The 22050-nt window shown below is 37.1% G+C and overlaps 3 protein-coding genes across 3 annotated transcripts; 1 reads left to right on the plus strand and 2 right to left on the minus strand.

Moving 5' to 3' along the window:
• Positions 1-8848: 8848 nt before the first annotated feature.
• Positions 8849-12202, plus strand: LOC118753949 (anaphase-promoting complex subunit 4-like). The gene is made up of 9 exons (XM_036488821.1): positions 8849-9101; positions 9171-9287; positions 9341-9489; positions 9550-9929; positions 10395-10571; positions 10639-10801; positions 10874-11126; positions 11186-11955; positions 12019-12202. Exons 1-9 carry the CDS (start codon positions 8990-8992, stop codon positions 12157-12159), a joined length of 2262 nt encoding a protein of 753 aa, XP_036344714.1. The 5' UTR covers positions 8849-8989; the 3' UTR covers positions 12160-12202.
• A 29-nt stretch (positions 12203-12231) lies between these two features.
• On the minus strand, positions 12232-14388 carry LOC118753950 (uncharacterized protein F54F2.9-like). Its single transcript, XM_036488822.1, has 5 exons — positions 13811-14388; positions 13645-13743; positions 13476-13588; positions 13187-13394; positions 12232-13112 (listed from the first exon to the last, which is right to left on the minus strand). Exons 1-5 carry the CDS (start codon positions 14267-14269, stop codon positions 12426-12428), a joined length of 1566 nt encoding a protein of 521 aa, XP_036344715.1. The 5' UTR covers positions 14270-14388; the 3' UTR covers positions 12232-12425.
• A 1381-nt stretch (positions 14389-15769) lies between these two features.
• On the minus strand, positions 15770-17927 carry LOC118753951 (N-acetylglucosamine-6-phosphate deacetylase-like). The gene is made up of 6 exons (XM_036488825.1): positions 17651-17927; positions 17522-17588; positions 16930-17195; positions 16652-16870; positions 16264-16585; positions 15770-16173 (listed from the first exon to the last, which is right to left on the minus strand). Exons 1-6 carry the CDS (start codon positions 17783-17785, stop codon positions 15938-15940), a joined length of 1245 nt encoding a protein of 414 aa, XP_036344718.1. The 5' UTR covers positions 17786-17927; the 3' UTR covers positions 15770-15937.
• Between the last annotated feature and the right edge of the window lie 4123 nt (positions 17928-22050).

A 22050-nucleotide genomic window follows, 5' to 3' on the forward strand; every position in this document is an offset into this window, starting at 1 on the left:
AAACGTTAAAATGAACTTCCAGCAGTGGAATTCTGACAATCGCTTCGATAAATTTCCACCGCTAAAATTCTCTAAATGAAAATCAGTGGGGCCTTAAAGTATATAACATGGAAAAGTAACAGATGCAATGCGCAATCCAGCAAAGCTGGCAGTATGAAAGGCATGTAACTAGATGTTGCATATTGTTAGGCGCGTCCGCTATTCCTTTGGAGATTGTTAGCGATAGCAAATGGTGAAATCCGGCTGCAGCTCAAATAAAAAATTGTGATAAAGTTGATACCTTCAAAAGGCTGCTGCTTGATCACTGCAGAACATTGGCTATTAGATAGAAAGATCCGGGTGACGCTGGATTTCGTCCATTCAGATCGCCCATAATGTATGAAATAGAAAGGTCGGCATGAAACTTGTCCTTACTTCCGATCCGGCTTGGAAACTGGTCCTATCGAACCGCCCAGTTGTGGCGGCTCTAGTAATTGCACTCTAGACTGCATGTCCTACATGTGATATATTTACGATACTGCTTGGAATCACGTACCTTCCAACAGCATCGAGAATATACTATCTTAGTTAATTACACATAAACTATTTTATAGCTTAGAGGAAAATTGTGTCAGGTATATTTATATTAAGCTCTAATTTTACTTTTATTATATATTAAATTTGCAATACATATTACAAATATATACATTACGTGAATATATATGGGCAAATCTAAAAAACAGGTAACCTTGGTGTTTTTTAGCATTATTTTCACTGTTGGAAACTATATCAAGCTGGTTGCTTTTGGATATAATTCATTGACGTATACTTGAAGCCTCAGAAAAAATTTGGATCAATTTTCCGCATAACTTTTTTATTATAGGTGTTTAAATAAAAAATAATAATGAAAACAAGTGAATTTTTGATGTAATTTTTAAGAGGTGAAAAATTAATTATGCCATAACTTTTGAAGCACACCATATACTGATTTGAAATTGTATGTGCAATTAGTACTTATGTGTACACTTCAAATGTAGTAGGTAAGAAAAGTGTGCATTAAAAAAATAACGAAATGGCAAGTAACTCAAAGTCTGCAATTCCACATTTCACAATTTTCAAAATTTTCGGTTTATCGCGTATAGTTTTTGAAGCATTTAAGTTTAAGAACTTTTTAAGTATGTATTGTATACTACAAACAATTACGAATAATTTCATACCTGAGCAAGAGCTGTGCTTTCAGAATAAACCAACTTTTAAAGATAAAATATTCTGCGATCTTGAGCGTAATTTTTATTCCAAAAACACTTTAATTAAAGCCACATTTGGAAAACACGTCGAAACGATATAAATCTTTCTATAACTGCTAGTCCTTATAAAATTACATATACCTGTAAAATGCTTCAAAAAATTTATCTCTAGAAGTGTGTAAAAACCCTGATTTACTACTCTTAATGATGCTACTTCTTTTAGTCAGAATATTTCGAGAGTGGTATCAAAGCAACTTTTTTTCGACAAATGTTCTGATAGTTGCTCTTACTTAATTGGAGCCTTTTGAATTCAATGGCGTCCTAAGTTTTACCCTATTGGCTCCACTTTTCGAGATAGCGGTACTTGAAACTTTCCTTAAATTTTAAATATTTTATAAAAAAAGTCCCTGGGTTTTGAAGATATTTTACTAAAATTATGCACATAACCGTTTTTTAATATTACCTTAACTATTCCATAAAATCATCGAAATCGGTTCACTAAAACATATAGCTCCCATACAACTGATTGATCTGAGACGTTTTGCGTTATAACTCCTTCAATTAAACAGGTTAAAATTTAGTATAGGTTCAATTTAACATATAGCACGCATACAATTTATTATTCAGATATGAAGTTAGAGTTATTGCGCAAAAACACATATCTGAGTAATCAGTTGTATTGGAGCTATATGTTAATGTTAACCTATTTCGATAATTTTAAGGAATAATTAAGGTAATATTAAAAAACTGTTACGTGCAAAATTTTAGTAAAATAACTTCAAAACTGAGGGAGTTATTTATAAAATAGTAAAAATTTAATCAAATTTTCAAGTACCGTTATCTCGAAAACCGGAGCCAATCTGGTAAAACAAGGCATGCCATTGAATTTAGAACATCCCAATTCAGTGAGTTCAACTTTCAAAATCTTTCCTCAAAGTTTACAACTTGAACAGCGTAATTTCCACCCAGCTTATTCTTTTGTTTTCTATTTCATGCTTATTCCTCGTCTAACTTTTGAAGCACTTGATGAATATGAATTACACTTATATTAATAGATTTATTAAGAGATTACGAATAAAATCATATATATAACATAGGTGTGCTCACAAATTTAAAAATTAAAATTTTTTGTTTGAAAGTGTACCTATTTTTTAGATTTGCCCATATAGGTCAAATGACTGTAATAAATAAATAAATAAAAACAAATAGTTTTTCTAGATTAAATAAATAAATAAATAAATAAACTTGATACACATGTAGCCAATAGAATATAAATAGCCAATGGAGACCGCTAGTTGCTGGCAATTTGGTAGTCATCTGCACGAGAACTTCGCGGCGACAACATTATTGATATTTTAATATTCAATAAGCAAAAATTGAGATGTTTTCTAATAAAATATGTATTATTTTGTACATACTTGAATGTGAAATACCATACTTTCTAAATTTTTTAAGCGATTAAATCCGACATAATTACATTTTAGATACCATCCTACAAATGCTTATATCAAGATATAAAAAGCCCACACAAATATTGCAACATATATAAGTAACTTATATCGAGCAACCAAAACGACAGCTGGGCAGCAATAAATTTTATCCTGCGGAGACGGCCAGTTATGCAGCTACAACAACATTGCATAAACAGCGTATTATTTAATTTCTATAAGCATCAAATAACTTATTTTTTAAATGATTAATATTTGAATTTTGACTATGCATTTGAATTAAATCCACGCGTGGCACATGCATACATGCATGCTTGTAAAAAAAAATACGCACATGTTAGATAACCTTTACAGTCAATTAAAACACAATTGTGGAAACAAACCCTATTCAATTATGTACATACAAATTATAAAAAGTAGTTTTACGTTTTGTTTAATTTTCGCGCGTCAATCGTTTAAACAACTAGTATTTAGCCCATAAAACGTGTTCATTCCTCAAATTGCGAATACTAGCGATCCTGTAACCTTCAACGTGTATTCTACAGCGTGCGTTGGTAACACCGGGCACTGCAAAGTTGTATGTAGATTCGCATTCGTACCTTTGAAATTTCCTATATCCATGGATTGCTGCACGGTATGCCGAAAGGACGTGTGATTGTTCACGGCACATCTCTTGTGCCGTCCTTTTACAATCGCTTTCTTATTGGTTATACCAATTTTTCGGTACATAATTATCAATTCTTCATGTACATCGTTTTGACTTTTTGTTCAATTTATGAAAAATGCAGTAATAAATTTTCATTACTAAAACAATTTTCCGAATTGTGGTCTCAACAGACCACAAATAATTCAATCCAAGGTGTATTTTACTTATATACGGCTAACACCACCATGTTAAATTCGCCTTGAATTCAATCAGATGTTGAATGCAGTTCAAGCCAGTTACGAATGGGGTAAACTTAAAAGGTGGCAATTTTTTCAGGCACTGCATCCGTAAAATGCAGATCACGTCGACCTCCTGTCTGTTGTAGCGCAAATTGTTGACCCTGGATAAACGAATCAGTGCAAGGAACACTCGGTAACTCGCCATACTCAATGTCTAACGAGTGTTTTATACACGAACTCGTGCTCCGGAAGGCCCTGTGGCCTGTTACCACAGCAAGCTAACCCACCACCACCCAACGAGTACTACTACGGCACGCGTACAAATACATGCAAGAAAACCCCTCGTTCCCCTTTAATCAGCTAACCATTCCTTAGAACTCGTAAGTGTCCTTGAAAGTAATTTTCTTCGTTTTTGTCATCAATAAATGTCCTTCAATGCGAAATTCTTAATATTTAATGAGATTTAATAAATTTTCAAACACGCAATGCAAATTTTTTAAGAATTATTACGTTTTCCACGCTATTTCTAGATTTTTTCGCGACGACCCCCTTAACCCACCCGCATGAAAAAAGAACTTTTCGTTCCTATGCCCTGAGATTTTTCACAGGTTCTTTCCACAGCGAATTGGCACGTTTTAATCAAATTTACCAATAAACTTTCAATCACTATAGCTTCGGAACATATTTTACTCCATAAATATGAATTTTTTATTAACTTTAAACACTCACCTTTGCCATCACAAGATTTTTTCACTATTAATGGAATGGCGCAGGCTGCAAAGTAAAACTGTGTGCAGTGTGAAAAAATTTCACAAGCATTTTGCGCCGGTTCAGTAGTGGGCATTAATATTTGTCATTGGGCATTATTGATTGGCAGCTGTCAGAATTTGACGTTGCCATATAAGAATGCAATCCACGAGGCCAGTGAGCTGATGACCATTGTAATGAGATATATTCGAAAAATGATCAATTAAACCATTAATATAAGAAAATGTTTTTATACTACGATTACCGAAAATGAATTTAGGTAGTTAAGTTTAATTTAAACAGGTAGATTATAAAAAAATATATTCTAAGAGCTGCCACTGTTCAGACTGTAATCAGGAAATGTTGCGATCAAATAAGTGCGACTAAACGGCAACACATTTAAAGAACAGTTAGGGGCTCAGTATATCCAGTAAAAAAACTGTGGTGAAGTCCTTTATGGGGATAAAGTTTCCAGAGGTGAAATTTTAGGTAGCACACAATTTCTTACACGCATGGTTGCTTTTCAGCACTCATGAAAGAAACTTAAGAAATATTTGAAAAAAAAGTTCATATAGTACATTAATTTTGAAAGAAATACCATATAATGTATGTACTCTGGTTAATAATATCAAAAAATGTATTAGAACCACCGTTTAATGTTATATTTGATACAAATTAATATTACTGCCCCGAACGCTCTGCGCCTTGCCACTGAATAATAGATTTACTTAAAATTACATCCCTGGTCCTTGTTCTTTCTGTATCGCATCATGGTGAATTCATATTTCTCAGAAATTTGACAACAAAACAGAACAAAGCAGGTATTTTATTTGCTAATTTTTGCGATTTCTATTGTTTAATGTAAATTTGTCTTTTTAGGATATGTCGAGCCAACAAAGAAAGCGCAGTTGGAAAATTTAGTAATTAGTAATGAAGTAGCTGGCATATTTGGAAAATTATGCCGATAAACAGGATGGAATTTGGGAAAGTAAGTGCATGGTTGCAGCATATCTATGTATAAAAGTATTTAATTAAATTGTTTATAGAAATGTTATAAATCGAGTGGCTCATTTACGATGTGCTCCAAACATTTGGCGAACTTTTTTTCGCCTTTTCAACGTGCTAAGTAACAAGTTAAGATGACTGCCATCATGGGCCGGTAAGAAACCAAAAGCAAAGGGCAGACAACCTTCCAGGAAGCTGCCTCCTGTCCCCGAGCCGAAGCTGCAGTTCAGCAAGAGCAGGTCAGCAAATTGCTACCCTGATCAAACGTAAACTAAAGCGTTCTGCTGTGATTGCACTCCGTAAATGTGAAAACTTGGTGCATGCTGAGAAATATCAAACAAGAAAACTCCGTGATGGACGCCGTGAGATGGAGTAACGCTGTGTGGCAAAGAAATGCGGCCAATTCGACGGGCCTGAAAAATCCAAATTGGCTTTTGTGATCCGCATCCGCGGTATCAACAAAGTTGCACAAAAAGTGCGTAGTTTTACAGTTCTGTCTTCGCCGCATTAAAACGGTGTGTTCATCAAATTGAGCAAGGCAACCATTAATATGCTACGTATGCCGAACCCCTATATGGGGTTATCCAAATCTTAAATCAGTTTGTGAATTGATGTACAAACGTGGAATGGTCAAGCGTGTCCCAATCTCTGCTTTGTGATCGAACGCAAATTTCGCGAAGCGCGTTGATTCACTTCACTACAAGAAAGCCCCCAACTTCCTGTTGCTATTCAAGCTCAACACATCAACCCGAGGCTGGTGCAAGAAGGCTAATCACTACGTTGAGGTTGGTGATTTCGGTAGCCGTGAGGATAAGATCAACAAATTGCTGCACAAGATGGCTTAAAGAAATTGTTGTTTTGTATTTAAGGCGACAATATAATTTGGCACATCTTCAAAAGACGCTCAAGCAAAAAAAAAAAAAAGAAAATAAAAAATTCCTGAAGTTGCCTTTTCACGGGTCGATTTCTGTCGACTGGAAAATATACTTAAGATATCGACTAGCTAAAACGCTTACATTTTACGGTTGAATTGCAGTTTACACGGGTAGATTTTGATTAAACGACAAAAATCGACCGTGTAAAGGCAGCTTAAATAACGTTCAAATTAATCACCCCCTTTGAGATGGAAAATACCAATAACCATTTCATAATTTCGAAAATTATTCCATTTATATTTGTTCTTGCATTTTCCACACCACTTGTGAGGTATGCTTTTACGCGCGTCACCGATTTTTTTAATGTGGCCTATTTTCACCTTTACAACTTAACTTAAACAATTAAAACTAAAGCATGCAATATATAAATTCAGAATTGAAAAAATAACGAGCAAATGGGGTCGGAAACTACTAGCCCTAAAAGCACAATGTGGAAAATGTTTGAAGAGCTGCGAAATTGTATTGCAATAATAAAAATAACAGTGCATAAATTGGAAAAAATGGTTTTTGTTTTGCTTTATAATTTTTGGGAATATTGGTTCAGATGGGATTTTTTCGTTTGGTTTTTCAGCTCGTTAATGATGCACCCAGGGTTGCATTTACGGTCTATGAAAATATTTCGTGAGGCGTTCCAAAATTAGCTCCGAGCACCTAAAAGTTGGTTAAGCTTAAATGAAATAGTTTTTTATTAAATATTTATTCCTGGTATTTAGTAAAAAACATCTATACTAATGTATGAAAAACAAAACATCAATGCTAATGTATGAAATGAAGTAAATAAAAATCTACGAATACATTCCATGAATATTTTGTCATAGAGCCATTATTAAATTTAGACATAACTTTGTCAGGCGTTGGTACCTACGTATATAGAATTAATGCGTTGGAGAGAGATAAATATACAAGTTCAACGCGCTAATTTAGGTACCCTTGTATGTATATACCTGTTTCTCGTCTGGCATATACTCCAACTGCGAAAATAATGACAATTATAATTTATGTAGATCCCTGGATAAAAGATTGTCACAAGTTACTTTCGGTAACTCACGATTGAAGTTTGGAATGCAATTTCTCAGAAACACGACTACAGATTTTCTCCAAAGTGTCGGAGAATGCTATGTACTAGTTCATGAAATTCTTAAATTATCTTATTTTTTTTAGTTTAGTGTCAACCATTTATGAGTTTAATAAAATTTTGTCGTATACGACATTTGTCAAAAAATTTGCAGTCAGTTTTAGTGATATACACCAAAATGTGATAACAATTTTTATAAATTAACCATACTTTTTACTAATCAGCCTAATCGTGAGTTTCGCCCGAACAAAATTTCGCCAACAATTTTTTCATCCACCTGTAGTGAACACACGCAAACGAAAAGTGACCCGGTTCTAGAAAATGAAACTCATGATAAAGCTGAATATGTCGGAAACTAAAGAAGAACAGATAACTCTATTTAAAAGATCTTGATTAGTTTAGTACGACAGCAATACTAACGCAATTTGTACCAAATAACCGAAAAAATTTTAGTCAATTAGTCAGAAACTAAAGAAGATATCCAAAAACCACAAATTGTCAAAATGACGCTTCCGGCAATTTTCCATCGAGGGGACGATATTTGAATAGCTTTGTATAGTTACCAATAGTCAGTACTAATTTGTACTGGAACCTGCAAACTTTTACTGGAAAAGTGTATGATAACCCAAAAATTTGCAAGAGAGCACTGAATCGAGAGCGTAACAACACGAGAGAGCTGCAAATTCTTGCTAGTGAAATTTTTACTAGCAGAAATTAGCTAGCAGAAGAAGAAGAAGAATAAATGTCAAAAGAATATATAAAAAGTGGTGTTACTAGCTCAGTTGATTTTGTGTATGTGTTTCTCCGCACGGCTTCTGATATCAAATTGAAAAATTTTGTTTGAATTTCTACTCACACTTACAGGTTTTGACAGTTTATGCCGCCAAAGCAAAAACAAAATACACGTAAATTTTTGTTTTTGTACTCCTGCAATCACCTTATATTGATTCGCCTTGGCACAAACAAAAGTAAAGTGAGTGGAAACAAAAATATTAATGATGTACTGGACAGTGTTAGTGCTTGTGTGTAAAGCAAAGAGTTTAAAACTGATTTATAAATAGTAAAATGTTTACAGCAGATTGTCAAAGCAGTGCAACAACTGTTCACTTGCAAGTTATTGCTAGTTTTGTGTTCAATAAGTTCTTCTGCTAGTTTTCTCTTCTTCTCAATTTAACGCTCTATTTTGCTTTTACGCTCTCGCTGCAATGTTACTGTTACTATACAAACCTAATGTTACTCGCATATTTTCGAGCCTGTATGTACATTTTCGGGAAAAAGGTTAAAAAGTGTATACATCTGCTGAAAAGATATTTTCGCAGATTCACAATTTATTTAAAATAAATCTATTAGCCCAATCTCCAATTCCATGTGAATAAATCTCCCCAGTGCTTAAATAATTTTCACCACATTAAATAGCTGCACAACACCCTAATTGCCGAAAAAGCGTTGCTTGCAACACTAGTCCTTTATGGGGACCAAACTTGGCGAAAAAAAAAATAGCTAAGTTTGTTTACTGGATATACTGAGGTTAGGGGCATTAATCATTGAGCGCAAAAAGCAGGAGAAGAGGAATTAGCAAATTGAAAACAAAATGGATAGTTTATTGTTTTACCAATGCGAATAAGGAAAACATCTGAAAATTAGACAAAAGAATATCTATTTAGCATCATGGCTCAAGCGAACTCCATGAAACAAATGGGTTCCCGTGTGGTGGGTGGCGCTGTTGAACGCATGGAATGGAGCAACAAAATGGATTTGATAGCTTATGGCACCGACAGAGGTGAGTCTGCAACTGGGGAAAAGTAGAGCTCGGCATATAACAAAACTAATTACAAGCTGTTCATTACAGGTGAAGTCATTATACAGCGCTTAAACTGGCAAAAGATAGTGACATTTCCATCACTGGGCGAGGACATTGCGGTACGCTCACTTGGCTGGCAATTAGATGAAACGGTTTTAGCTGCCGGTACACAAATACTACACCAAGCTGTTGCGATTTTAAACCTCTGAACATTTTAGGTTATAGTGATGGACGAGTGACGTTGTTGGATGCCGAGCGTGAAGATCAAATATCAATGCTGCATTTTGAGGAGGACATCAAACGAGTTTACTTTAGTAAAGCTATAAAAACCTCGGACTATCGCAGCACTTATCGTAATCGAACAGAGGTACAACTTAACAATTATTTTTTTTTGAACTAGCTCTTAATATGCTAATTCCAATGGCAGCACACTTTCGATTTCTTTCTACCACCTTTACCACCGCTAAGCGGCATAGGCTCCTTACCCAAATCACCAGAAGAGCAAAGGTCTTTTGCTAAGGGTTCCCCATGCTTCTTAGTAGTCATTACCCTAACTGGCAAAGTGCATTTGTTGCTGCTCGGTGCGCTGCGGTCCGGTCAAATAGACTTAAAGCAGCATGTTGTCCATCCACAAGAGTTCACAGTACATGATGTTCGCTTGAGTGGTAACTTTAATGCTATCTACGCCTTGGTGTCCGATGGAAACGAGCTCAAGGTATTGCATTTTCATAATAAAGTACTGCAGGAGTACATATCACCGATGCTACATTTGGCAGTGCACTGCGCCAACGTGCTGGAAACTAAAAAGTAAGTTAAAAATAATTTCTTGCACCTAAACGTTAAAGGCCCCGTCTGACATCTCCGTTGGAATACAAAAATGCCGTAACTAACTAAAATTGTGCTTTGCATAAAACAAGGTGGGGAGTTATAATTCCAACTGCCAAGAGAAAACCGGTCTGGATATTGCAGCCGTCTCAACAGCTACCTGTCCAGACTCCAATATCCCTAATGTGCACGACACCAACCACCTCTTCACGTGTTAGCTCAATCTCACTCAACTAGCAATCTTCTGTCCAAACAGCCCGTTTCTTGGGCCTTGACGACAACGATTGATGGACACACCGAAATAGGCGGGACTTAGTAATGCCGCTACAAAAACAACAATAAATCAAAAAGTTAATTTTGAATTTTTAGTCACGGCTTTTGGTATTTCAGTGAGAAGCTGAGATAGGGACCTTCTATATTCACATTTAATGGCTATTTTTTTTAAAGCTATATCAATGAAACCATTCAATGCATAATGGAAGCTTGGGAAACGGTGCTTTTGGAAATGGACAATAAATTAACAAAATATGCCCACCAGCAACCAGAAGGTTCGATTTCGGCTGATTTTTTGGAGCTTCTTGTATTTGGATATGCCACACATGAAATTGAGAATTTCCTTCGAGAGTAAGAATGCTAACTGCATATGAAAGAAAATATTTGCCAATCAATTTTATCTTTTATTTCGGTTAAGTGATTTAACTGAGAAAGGTCTTAAAAAATTAGCCAATTCAATAGATTTGAGTTATTCGACTGTAGAGAGTCTTGTGACTAAACAGCTACAGAGCAGCGGTGTAAACATGTTCTATTTTCTGAACTCGCTGAAAGGTTTGAGTCGCATTAGCTACTTCTTTGAGGTATAGTATACATATCCATATGCTGTATCTATGGTTATTTAATAAAACTCTTTCTTCACCGTACACTGGTAGCCGCTTCTTTCATGCGATGCTACACAAGCGGCACTTCGTGAATGTGGCTCATTCCTGATGAAAGTGCTGGAAATGCAGCAAGTCATTGATCAGTGTGTCAATGACATGAAACTGTTTTTCTCATGGCTCTGCATTGTAATTTTGCGTCTCCATCAGCATGATATACCCGAAGAAATGACGCAAATTACACCGGAAGATACTATTTATTTGGCAGAATATTTGAACAGTTTTGAGGACAGTGTTGTGGAGAATGGTAGGCAAACGCTATGGTGTTTTGTTAAAAAATGTTTCACTTAACTATTTCAATTACAGAGGACGGTACCGTAACAAAGCGCAAATTTAATTTGGAAAAAGTTGGTCAGTATTTGGAAAACCGCAATTTACAACAGATCGTCAAGTCGGATCCGCATCATTTGTGGCATCGTCTACTCGATGAAAATGAGTGTTTACGGAATTGCTCTTTACTCTTTCCACACGAAAAAGAAAGTTCGCTTATACAACAGCGCGACAAACTGCTGGAAGCAGTCGAGAATGTATTCAAGCGCCCCAATGAAAGTATTAGTGCTGGTTTTGTGCAGGATGCGAGCATCACTTGTGCGTTACTACCGACCACTTCGGAGAATGGCGTTACCATCCATAGTTCATTTTTCGTGAATGACGAAGCACATACAGATCTCTTGGTTACAACGATAAGCTATCACGAACTTTTGTTGATGGAATTCAATAAGAATTTTTCCCTGCTAAAGTGCACCCGGCTCGATTTACTATCTGGCCCATTTACAAGCGATATCCTGCGTGACAATGTATTTGATACGTTGAGATTTGTGGATTTAGGTTTTTACAATGAGAGTATATTGTCGCTCTTATTAAAAAGTAACGCGCAAAAGGATGATAAGCAAAGCTATTTCTTGCAACTTGCATTAGAAGCGACAAAAGGCAAGCAAACACAGCATATAATGCCAACCAATATTAACTTGATGGATGTGGCTTTTGCATGTCATGTGCCTGATCTAATGGAGAGTAACTGTTTGAAGCCACTTGAAGGCGAGTGCACACATTTGGCCGTATCGGGTAGTAGGAAGGTGAGAAAATCGTTTGTTCGAAATTTGATTTGCATACTATTTTAAGTGAACAAATATTTTCAGGTGGTTACTGTGCTCTCGGATCAATGCCGCAAGATGACCATTTTTGAAATGGAAATCGAAGATGATGAGGATGAGACTGAAATGTCGCAAAATTCGCTTTTAGAAATAAGTAAAGAATCTGTTACATCATCAAATGAATAAAACTAAATGGAATATGCGCGCCTATTTTCTATATGTATTTAAATTAGTAGTTTTTATTATTTTAGCTCTCCCATAATGGCATAATGATCGCTTCACACGAGCTTACGGCGACTTAAAGCGCCTGCTATCCAATATACATTTTATGTGTGAATAACTACATTTTAATTGATTTTCAATTAAAAAGAAGTGTGTAAGGGAAAACAACGCAATCTACATATGTATGTAAAAAAAATAAAAAAAATAGGTAATATTAGTTACCCCCGCCATTAGTTAATTTCGTACTGATAAGCATCATCTGAATCCTCGTCGCTTGACATATCACGTCTTCGCCGGCGTTCTTTTCGCTTATTGCGTTTTTTCCCAACCTTGTCTACAGACTCATCTTCAACGATATTATTTTCAGCTACGTTTGTTGACGTTGGCAGTTCCTCTTCGATAGTCTCCACCTGATCACAGTTTTCCTCTTGATTGTCGGTGGCGGCTTCCTGTTCACTTTTCTTTTGCGATTTGACTAATTCGCATAAATATTTGTAGCGCAATAAACACTCTTCCTTAGATTTTTCAGGCACACAGTTGGCAATTTTTTGCCAACGATCGCCGGTCGCATTCTTACGATTCTTAATAATAGCTGATTCCAGCGCACGTTGTTGTTCCTGAGACCAATTTGTCTCCGGCACCAGTATATTCTTATCAGCCGCCGCAGATTTCTTTACCTTTTCCTTTTTAGTCACTTCCTGTGTCGTGAATTCAGAGCTTTGTTCGGCACTTTGGCCCGGAAGACGGTATCCATTTTCCTTCATTTTCGCTGCCATGAAAGTAACTTCTTGCACTGAACGATTCATCGTTTCGGCGATGATATTCCAACGAGCACTGGAACCCCCAGGGTATTTCTTAACTAAGCGTATAAGTTCGGTGAGATCCTCATCAGTCCAGAAGCCGCCACTAAGCGCTGCCTATATGGGTGAAAAAGTGCTCGTTAGTTCATAAAAAAAACAAAACGCCATCAGTAGCTAAATTTCAATCATACTTTTTGTTGTACAGGTTTCACAGCATCATCTTCGGTCAATTCGCGTGCCTGTATCTGAGAATAGCCTCGTAATTCTTCATCAGTTTTTTCAGGGGCAGTGGTGTTTTGACGTCGTTTACGTAGATTCTCTTTCTTTTCTTTTCGCAAACGCGCCTGTTCTTCCAGTTCACGCTCGAGGTCCTCTTGGCGTTGGTCTTCTTCGAGTTCGCTACAAAAATGATTATAAAATAATGTAAATATGTACAAACAAACGTATGTAAATACATATAAATTTTGTTTGCTAACTTACAGTCTTCGTTTTTCCATTGCGATTTCCTTAAGCTCATTTGCTCTATTGAGTGCTTCTTTTATGGCGCTTGGTAAGTGCCAAATAAAAAGCGGAATTTGGAAAGGCAATGTATTCTGAAATGAAATATAATCTCTGTATTGATCCCCTTATTCATAAGTCCATAGCTTACCAGGATCGAAGGTGAGGGTATTTCTTTTAGAATGACATCCATATCAATACTTTTGTTCTTTTTCTGCAACTTTTTCAATTTGGAACCGAATACTTGCTCCTAAAGAAATTGATTGTTTTAATTAATCGTGGTTTTAACTGCTTTCACATTGGCCATTTCAACTTACCGCAGTGTATTTCTTCTCCAGATAAGCAGCCCAAGCAAATAAATATTGACCAATAGAAATTATGACAAAAATTATTCCTGCTCCTTCATACAAGCCAATCTTTCGCATACGCCTGTAATAATATAACGCAGACTTCCAGTTTGGCAAGCCTTCTCTCAGGACTTTATTGTACTTTTCACGTTTAGATGTTTCTCTTAAAACTTCGTATATGGATACCAAATTGCGAAATTGTATATTGGCATCTTCAGATGGATTCTTGTCTGGATGTAGGACAATAGAGAGGCCTCGAAACGCGCGTTTAATTTCATTGTTTGTCGCCTCCTGTGAAATGTTCATAAACTCGTAAAAGTTCTGATTGATTTCTTCAACCAAGTCGAATATTTCCAATTCTTCAGAATCCCATGCTAGGGTGCCCAAACAGAAACCGCACAGCAGCAATATATAAACGTAAAATTTCATTCTACAATTTGCCAGAATAAAAAACCAAATAAATTAAATTCCGTATAGCCAAAAGTCCCGGCCGCCGTCTCGAAAAAGGCAACGTCAACAACAGCGAGCAAAACAAAAACAAAAATTTGACAATTGGTTCAAGCCCATGCACAGTGTGTCACATATGCTTGCGAAATTCGGTTTTCTCAAGCACAGGGTGAAATTTGAAGAGGTTATTAATTATGCTTGGTAAGTGCATTATGATAAATTTTATTTGTCATTCCGTTATTTCATTTTTCTGATAATGCATTTCCGAAAGTTTTTTCGGAGTTTGCAAGTTTTAAATTTTTAATTTTTTGAATTGGAATTTTTTAAGTACGCATTTTTATAGCCCATTAAATTTTAAAGGAAATGTTTAGTTATTAGCCCACCGTTTTGGGGGAGGGGACGGAGTGTGAGGCGCGTGGCCCCTTAAACCCACCCCCTTTCGAAAGGGGACATTCCCCACTTTACGAAAAGCCGCACCCACCCCATTCGAGACCACCCACAGACCCCTAGGGAACCGTTTGAAAATGGGGGAAAACGGCATCTACCGAGACAAAGTGAGCAGTTAGAAGTGGAATATAACCACACTAACAGAAACCGTGGTATTTTTAAATAAAAGAAATTATCCTAAGTAGGTTATGGCGATTTTGTATAAAACAAGTTACCTAAAAAAGTTATTAAACAAAATTTTCACTAAAAATATTGTTATATTAAAAAAACGCGAAATGTAAAAATGCTATACTAATAGTAATATGATAGTATTTTAGCGCAGAACTTCTTTCTGCGCAGGCGGCCTTCGGCCGCACTTAGGGATAATAATCCTCAGTAAGTAGAAGTCTCCTTTCTGTGTTGCCAAGGAGGGAAGGCTGAACACCTTTTGCAGAGAAAACCTTTATGCGTAGGCGGCCTTCAGTCTTCGAATACATATTTCCATGGAAAGGTTTTTATTTTTAATGCTTATTGGGTTATATCTTATTTTCTTTTGCCTCTAGTCCTTCTTGTATATTTTGGAGTTTGACAGCAGAACGCCGCCATTTAATTTGCATATGCAACCAAAGGCAGACGCGTTATTTTAAAGGTTCTTTTATTTAATAAATTGTGATTAATTCGTTAAAATTAAAGTAATTAAAAAAGTTATAACTAATCGAATAAAGTGTAAAGTGAAGGGAAATATAAAAATGTATTGGTGAAGTGGCTGCTTTAAGGAGAATCGGAGTGAAAAATGTACGGTAATTTCCGAATTTTACAAAAAAGCATATTTCAAACTGAATTTCTTAATAAATTAGTGGCCAAAAATTACAAAAGTATATGTTAACATAATGTGTAGACCCTTGACTACAATTGTGTGGAAACTTTTTCGGATCAGATCACCCCTTTGGACGCAATACCCCGAAATAGTTGGGCTACTTACTAAACAGTACCCAATTTTAATACACGTATGTATGACCTAGATTAAATAAATTTGGGGTCAAAAATACAAGTGCATTAAAAACGTAAACATCAATTTAATGCAAAAATTGATTTTAAATAAGTTGCATGTTGATTCAAGCGATCTAAATAAAAACGTTTAGGTTATAAAAGCAATAAAATTTGAATTTCAGCAATTGTGCAACTGAATAAAATAACGAATTCAATACATTTTTTCAACCTAATTTATATACACTCGCATAATTGTTCAATAGGTCTGGAAGTGAGTGCTTCCAATTCTTCAGGTTTGCAACGGTATACGCATTTGCCATTAATCCATGTCGACTTTACAAACAAGTCATCTGTCAAAATAACAAAATCGGCATCAGCGCCAAAATTTAACGTACCCTTCGTTTCCGCCATTTTTAAACAACTTGCCGGATGTAGTGTTGCGCATTCTAGCGCATATACAGTAGAGCAATCTGAAAAGAGGAAGTAAAATTATCGGTTGTGTCATAATACCAAAACTATTTTTTAAATATGAATGTATTTATGTACACATCTGCACTAACCGGTTGCCTTTTTGAAAATGCGTACGCATGTATCTAATGGTGCAATACTACCACACAAAGTGTTAGTGCCAGCAATGAACGCTTTGCCATCGCGTACTTCCATTTCCAACTGACCTAAGTGGTGTTTGCCCTCGCCCAGACCGAGTGCTGCAATTGCATCCGTAACCAGTATAAGACCATCGGGATGAGTGCGGTGGGCTATACGCAAAGCAGCCGGATGTGTGTGAATGCCGTCAGCAATTATGCCAAAGAAAATTTCCTGGGCAGGTGGAATGTTATTGGACGCCAGCAAGCCAACCAGACCAGGGTCCCGATGATGGAACTGTATAAAATTGTATGTCAAGCAAAAATTTACATGATTATTAGAAAAGAAGATATATTTGCTCACCGGTAACATGGCATTGAAAAGATGCGTAATCAACCGCGCACCATTTTGCACAGCAAGTTCACCTTGAGACAAGTTGGCAATGGAGTGTCCTAAGGCTACAGTGATACCCATGTTTGTCAGCGCTTTTGTGACAGCGCCCGTTGGATCTTTTTCCGGTGCAAGCGTGATAATTTTGGCATTGCTTAAGTTGCTGTAGGCCTCCACCAACGTGTCTATGCCCTGTAGCAAGGGAAATGTAAATTGAAATTGGTTCTAAGTAAAATTATATGTATACTCACATTATCAATATCTTTGATGCAGTTCTCCGGATGGGCTCCCTTCTTTTGTGGACTGATAAAAGGACCTTCTAAATGCAAGCCCAAAACTTGTGCGCCTGTTGTTGTGCCCGTTACTTGTGGTATAATTTTCCGATAAGTTTCCGGTGGCGACGTTACAATGGTGGGACAAAATGAAGTAACCCCATTTGTGATTAGCTCTTTTGCGACCTTCTCAATGCCTTCAGCGACTGTATCCACATCGTATGAGAAGTCAACGCCGTAACCGCCTGATTGAAAGGGATACAAAACAAAAAAAGGTCTAAAGCTGGTGCTAGAACTGGAACTTTGTTATTTTTTCTTTGCATAAAATGAGCAGCAGCGCTTTCGTATTCCTACAATTATTTGTGATTAAGTGAAGTACCAGCTGATAAGATAAAACCCTGATCCACTTACATATTTACCGATAATGGCAAAGCATTTAAAGCAGCAGTATGCTTTTACGCCTTGGGATTAAAACTGCGCGTATATAAAAACACATTTACATTTAGAAAAGTGTACGCATTACATACATCATGGCGGAGGTCATTGTCCCACAATCTGTTTGTTTACCTACCATTAATCTGGAGTTCAATGTAGCCGGGAGCTATAATGGAATTTCCACAATCGATTTGTTGATGTGCCTAATAATCAATAAAATATAATAAAATTAATTGGTAATTGTAAGTCAAGCAACGTGACCCACCCGCTGCTTCTCATCGAAGAATACTGGCTCTGGATTAATGATTTTGCCATTGCGCACCCAAAGATCTTCTTGTATCAGCTTATGATTACGTACCAAACGACAATTCACAAATTGCAATAATTCACCTTGAGACATTTGCGATATTTCCGAATTTCTACCCTAAGCACGGCCGTAAAATGAACTAAATGCACTCAAATGAAAAATAAACAAAAAAAAACACCGCGTAATGTACAACACAACGACTACTCTACCCCACACACAACCTCCACACGCATACTATTTCTGTAGAAGTTGAGTCCAAATTGTTATGGCATTAAAAGCTCAGTTAGCGAAAAACATCGATGCATCGACAATATCGATGTTTTGCTTCGATGCATCGAAAATTTTCCACTGGATGTTTAAATAGTCAATGCATCCAAACATCGATGTTTTCTGTAAACTGACATCTTAAGTACATCGTACGGCCGAATATCGCTTTGTCTGAAGTTCATAGGGAGGAAGATGCAGTTTTATAGCTCATAAAATGTTAGTTTAATAAAGTGCAAGTTTCAATTGCTTTGATTTTTAATATTTTCTCTTTGCCTGACTTGCAGTTTGTTATACTAAAATTTTATGAGCTATAAAACTGCATACCAGAAAAGGTTCCATAGTGCAGGAAAACTCCCTCGATGCATCGATGTATCGACAAATATCGATGTAAGTTACGATGCATTGATGCGAAAAAAAACATCGATGTATTTTTGCCACTGACATCCCTAAGCCGAGCGCCAATGGATCGCCCGCAGAACTTCTGCGAACAAATCAGCTGTTTGTTATCACCTAGGAATGGGCAAAAGTGAATGTACACAACATGCGGTCGCCGGCAAATGCGTCACGCCGTTTGTGTCAAATAAAAGTGAATACGTGTATTTGTATGACAGCTGTTACAGACGACGCCTTTACGAATGCGGTAACGCAGTTGCCGTCGAAAGTAAACCAACTCGCTACTTTTCTGTTGCGTTCATGCGTTGACATTTGAAATTACATTTGTGGATATGCTTAGCAGCTGTTTTTTGTATACAAAATAGTGAGTGGCGCAACGCAATGTGTGTAACACCAAATTTTTCAACGTCGTCAATGCACAAACGGATCAACGCAACGTCGCAGTAAATAAAACTATCTACCTTCAGCTTAACCCAGTGCGGCGCTGCGCCGTTGCGATTAATGAAACACAAAAATATGATACAATTAAATCGCAAATTGGACAAATTTAACTTAATCCAATGATTAATCGCTGCCAATCCTACCTAAGAGTTACGGGCGCTGATACCAATTTTCACAACTCTGTAACTCAATGGCGTCAGCAACACCGGAACACTGACAACACCGGGTGTCGCAAAGAGCCAGCATAGAACGCAAGAGAAATGTCACTTGTAAAATGTGCAGCACAAGGTGAATTAATACAAGGTGGCAAGGCCGCGGTACTTCCTAATGTCAAAATGATGTGTTTGTTGTAAACAAGGCGAATTCATATTACAACAAACACATCATTTTGACATTAAGAAGTACAGCGGCGAAAATCTAAATTCGCCAGTAACACCACCTTGTATAAATTCGCCTTGCAAGGTGGTGTTGCTAGAATTCGCCGCGCTCCTTCTGAATATCAAAAGGATGTGTTTGTTGTAGTTTTGGGTACTTCTTGCATATAATATGTTGTAATGTTTTTTTTTGCTCAACCGATACCACCTTGTATAAACACATCTTTGTGCAGCAATAAGCAAAATTAATGTCCTTTAGCCAGAAGAGGCGCAATTGCGCCAACACACTAATCCGATTCCGGCAGTGGCTCTGGAGTTAGTGTGTCAGCGCCAACATAATGGATTTTTAAATAAAATTTTTGTAAATTTTTTAATGAATTTTTTGTATAATACTGGAATAACAACGTTAAACCTCGTTTCATCTCCATTTCCAAGACATCACTGAAATTAATTTGTTTCTACTATGATACAATGACTTTTAGAAAGTAGTTTCACTTCTTTTTATCTGCGATGTTAGCTATCTGACAGAAATCGTGTTTTGTATTTAATGTGGTACCAATTAAAAAAATCCAGCTTTACGTTGGAAAAATAATAAACATAGATAACAGTAGAGAGTATCAAAAATTATTTAATAATTTTCTTCATAAAAACCATAAAAAATTAACTGTTGCTTCCTTGGATGTTACAACACGGGAATAGCTGTAAGGATATGGCTATTTCAGGTGATGATGGCTTTGAGAGCACACGACTTCTCAAATCGTCGAATGAGAGGCATTGACCCTTTGGAGGCTAGCATCCCTCTTAGACAAGAGGTCTCCCCAGGGTAAACCCTGTTCACTCTTTTACTGCTAATTCGAACGGCGTCACAGCCCAATTCCCAAGTTGCCATAAACAACTATCTCACCGATAATCGTAGGGCCGGATCAAGGTGCCAGGGAAATGTGCAAAGGCTAGAAGTCCTTCATAAAGGCCATTAGCGAACCGGCGGTCTCCGATGTTTTTCTCGCCTTGACTGGGTGCAGCGGATCTCTGCCAGAAGGGACGACCCATTTACGGTCTGGATATTGCAGCCGGTACAACAACTACCTCTCCAGACTTGACCACAATATCCATAAGAAGTGGGCGGCATGTGGAGACTCCCCGCATTACCCCAGCCATCTCTCCACATGCCAGCACAATCTCACTTAATTAACACCCCTCCAAACAGCCCGTTTCCTGGGCCTACCGTTAGTGGAGCTGGACGACAACGATTGGTGTACACACCGAAATAGGAGGGGCTTAGTAGTGCCGCTACAAAAACAATAACAACCCTGTTCTTTCCCCGCCACTCGTCGATTGATGGGTGGACACCAATAAACGAACTTCAACTATCCTAACCGGGAGTCTGACACTCTTAAAAGAAGGTTTACAGGAGCTTCACCCGTACTAGAGCTACAGAACCACCAAGCTCCCCTACGGCAATACAACAAAAGTAAACAAAATATGCAACAGTATCCCTTGGTACAGGAAATCGAAGACTTAACCCCACTGTCAGAAGTGGAACATGCCGGGAGGTATACCGATGGATCGAATATGGACACCGGGAATGCTGGGGCAGGCAGAAAAGTCTGCCAATGGGCACATATTTACCCAACCATATTTCAGGCGAAAGTCTTCGCAATCGAAGATTGTGTTCGCGAATGTCTGCACGTAGAAGGACAAATGAGGGCAGAATAAGTATTATGTCGGATTGTCCGGCAGCGTTAAAGGCCTTAGACTCTTTTAAAAGGGCATCAAGGCCATGCATACATACAACAGGGAGTCGGCAACGTCGATAACTATGTTTAACCGGAGATTAGTGTTAACCAGACATTGAGTAACCGGCCCTTAGCGACTTTTCTTTGGACCACCGGACAGTTACCAATTTAATGGGAAGTTAACGATAGTAGGTTTGGTAGGTTTTGATAGGAAATAATGGTAGGCGAAAAAATTTGTCCGTGGCAACACTGGTATGTATATACATTTAATAAGAATAAAAATACAACCATAATAACTCAAACGGATGAACAGAATGAAAATTCAGACAAAAAAATTATTAAATAAATGGTTTACAGTTTATCCGCGTAATTTACGAACGCCACACTCTTTTCCGGCGATTCGGTGTAAACGCCTTTTCAACTAATAAACATAACCGCAATTAAAACATTACATAAAAAGTTAATATTATCATGAGATCATAAAAACGATATTACTTTAACGGTTTCACAGACACTTAACGTAATTCTTTGGGCATACTTAAAAAAAAACACAACACACAATCGAGGGAACGCCGAAGAGGCAATAGTTTTTGGGGTGGCTGTTAGCCAATTTCGCACCATAATAAATATGGGCGGTAGAGACTGTGTTCTTCCCTCCCCTTCACTTCACTTCACTTGTGTTGGCTGTTATTTTTACTGTCTATACAGCTTGTTTGTCTATTTGTCGAAATTGTTATAAAAAGTTGTTGGTGCTACTGTAGGTTGGTAAAATGTTATTGCCTGTGTTTATTTAAATGAATCTACTTACATACAAACCACCACCCAACAACCGCTCGCTCACTTGGAAGCTATGAAATGCGTTCTAACGGCGTTGTACAAGTCCACAAACGACGTTTCCTGCATATTTTAATGAATTTGTTCATTCGTTCACTCGGTCGTTCGCTCGTTTGTTCGCATACATTTAACATTTTAATGAAATTTCTTAATTATACTTGATTAACATGGAAGAGATAATCTTGTACCGCGGGTAGGTAAGCAAGTTAAAGAAGTAAAAGAAAAAAGTTGGAAAAGAGGAAAAGTAAGTGCAGCGCTTACGTAAAAGCGATGCATACGAAACGCATTACATATAGAAGTTCCAACGCACAAA

The sequence above is a fragment of the Rhagoletis pomonella genome, unplaced genomic scaffold, assembly GCF_013731165.1.
Source record: "Rhagoletis pomonella isolate Grant_MI unplaced genomic scaffold, Rhpom_1.0 Rhpom_scaffold_03099, whole genome shotgun sequence".
Taxonomy (NCBI): Eukaryota; Metazoa; Arthropoda; class Insecta; order Diptera; family Tephritidae; genus Rhagoletis; species Rhagoletis pomonella.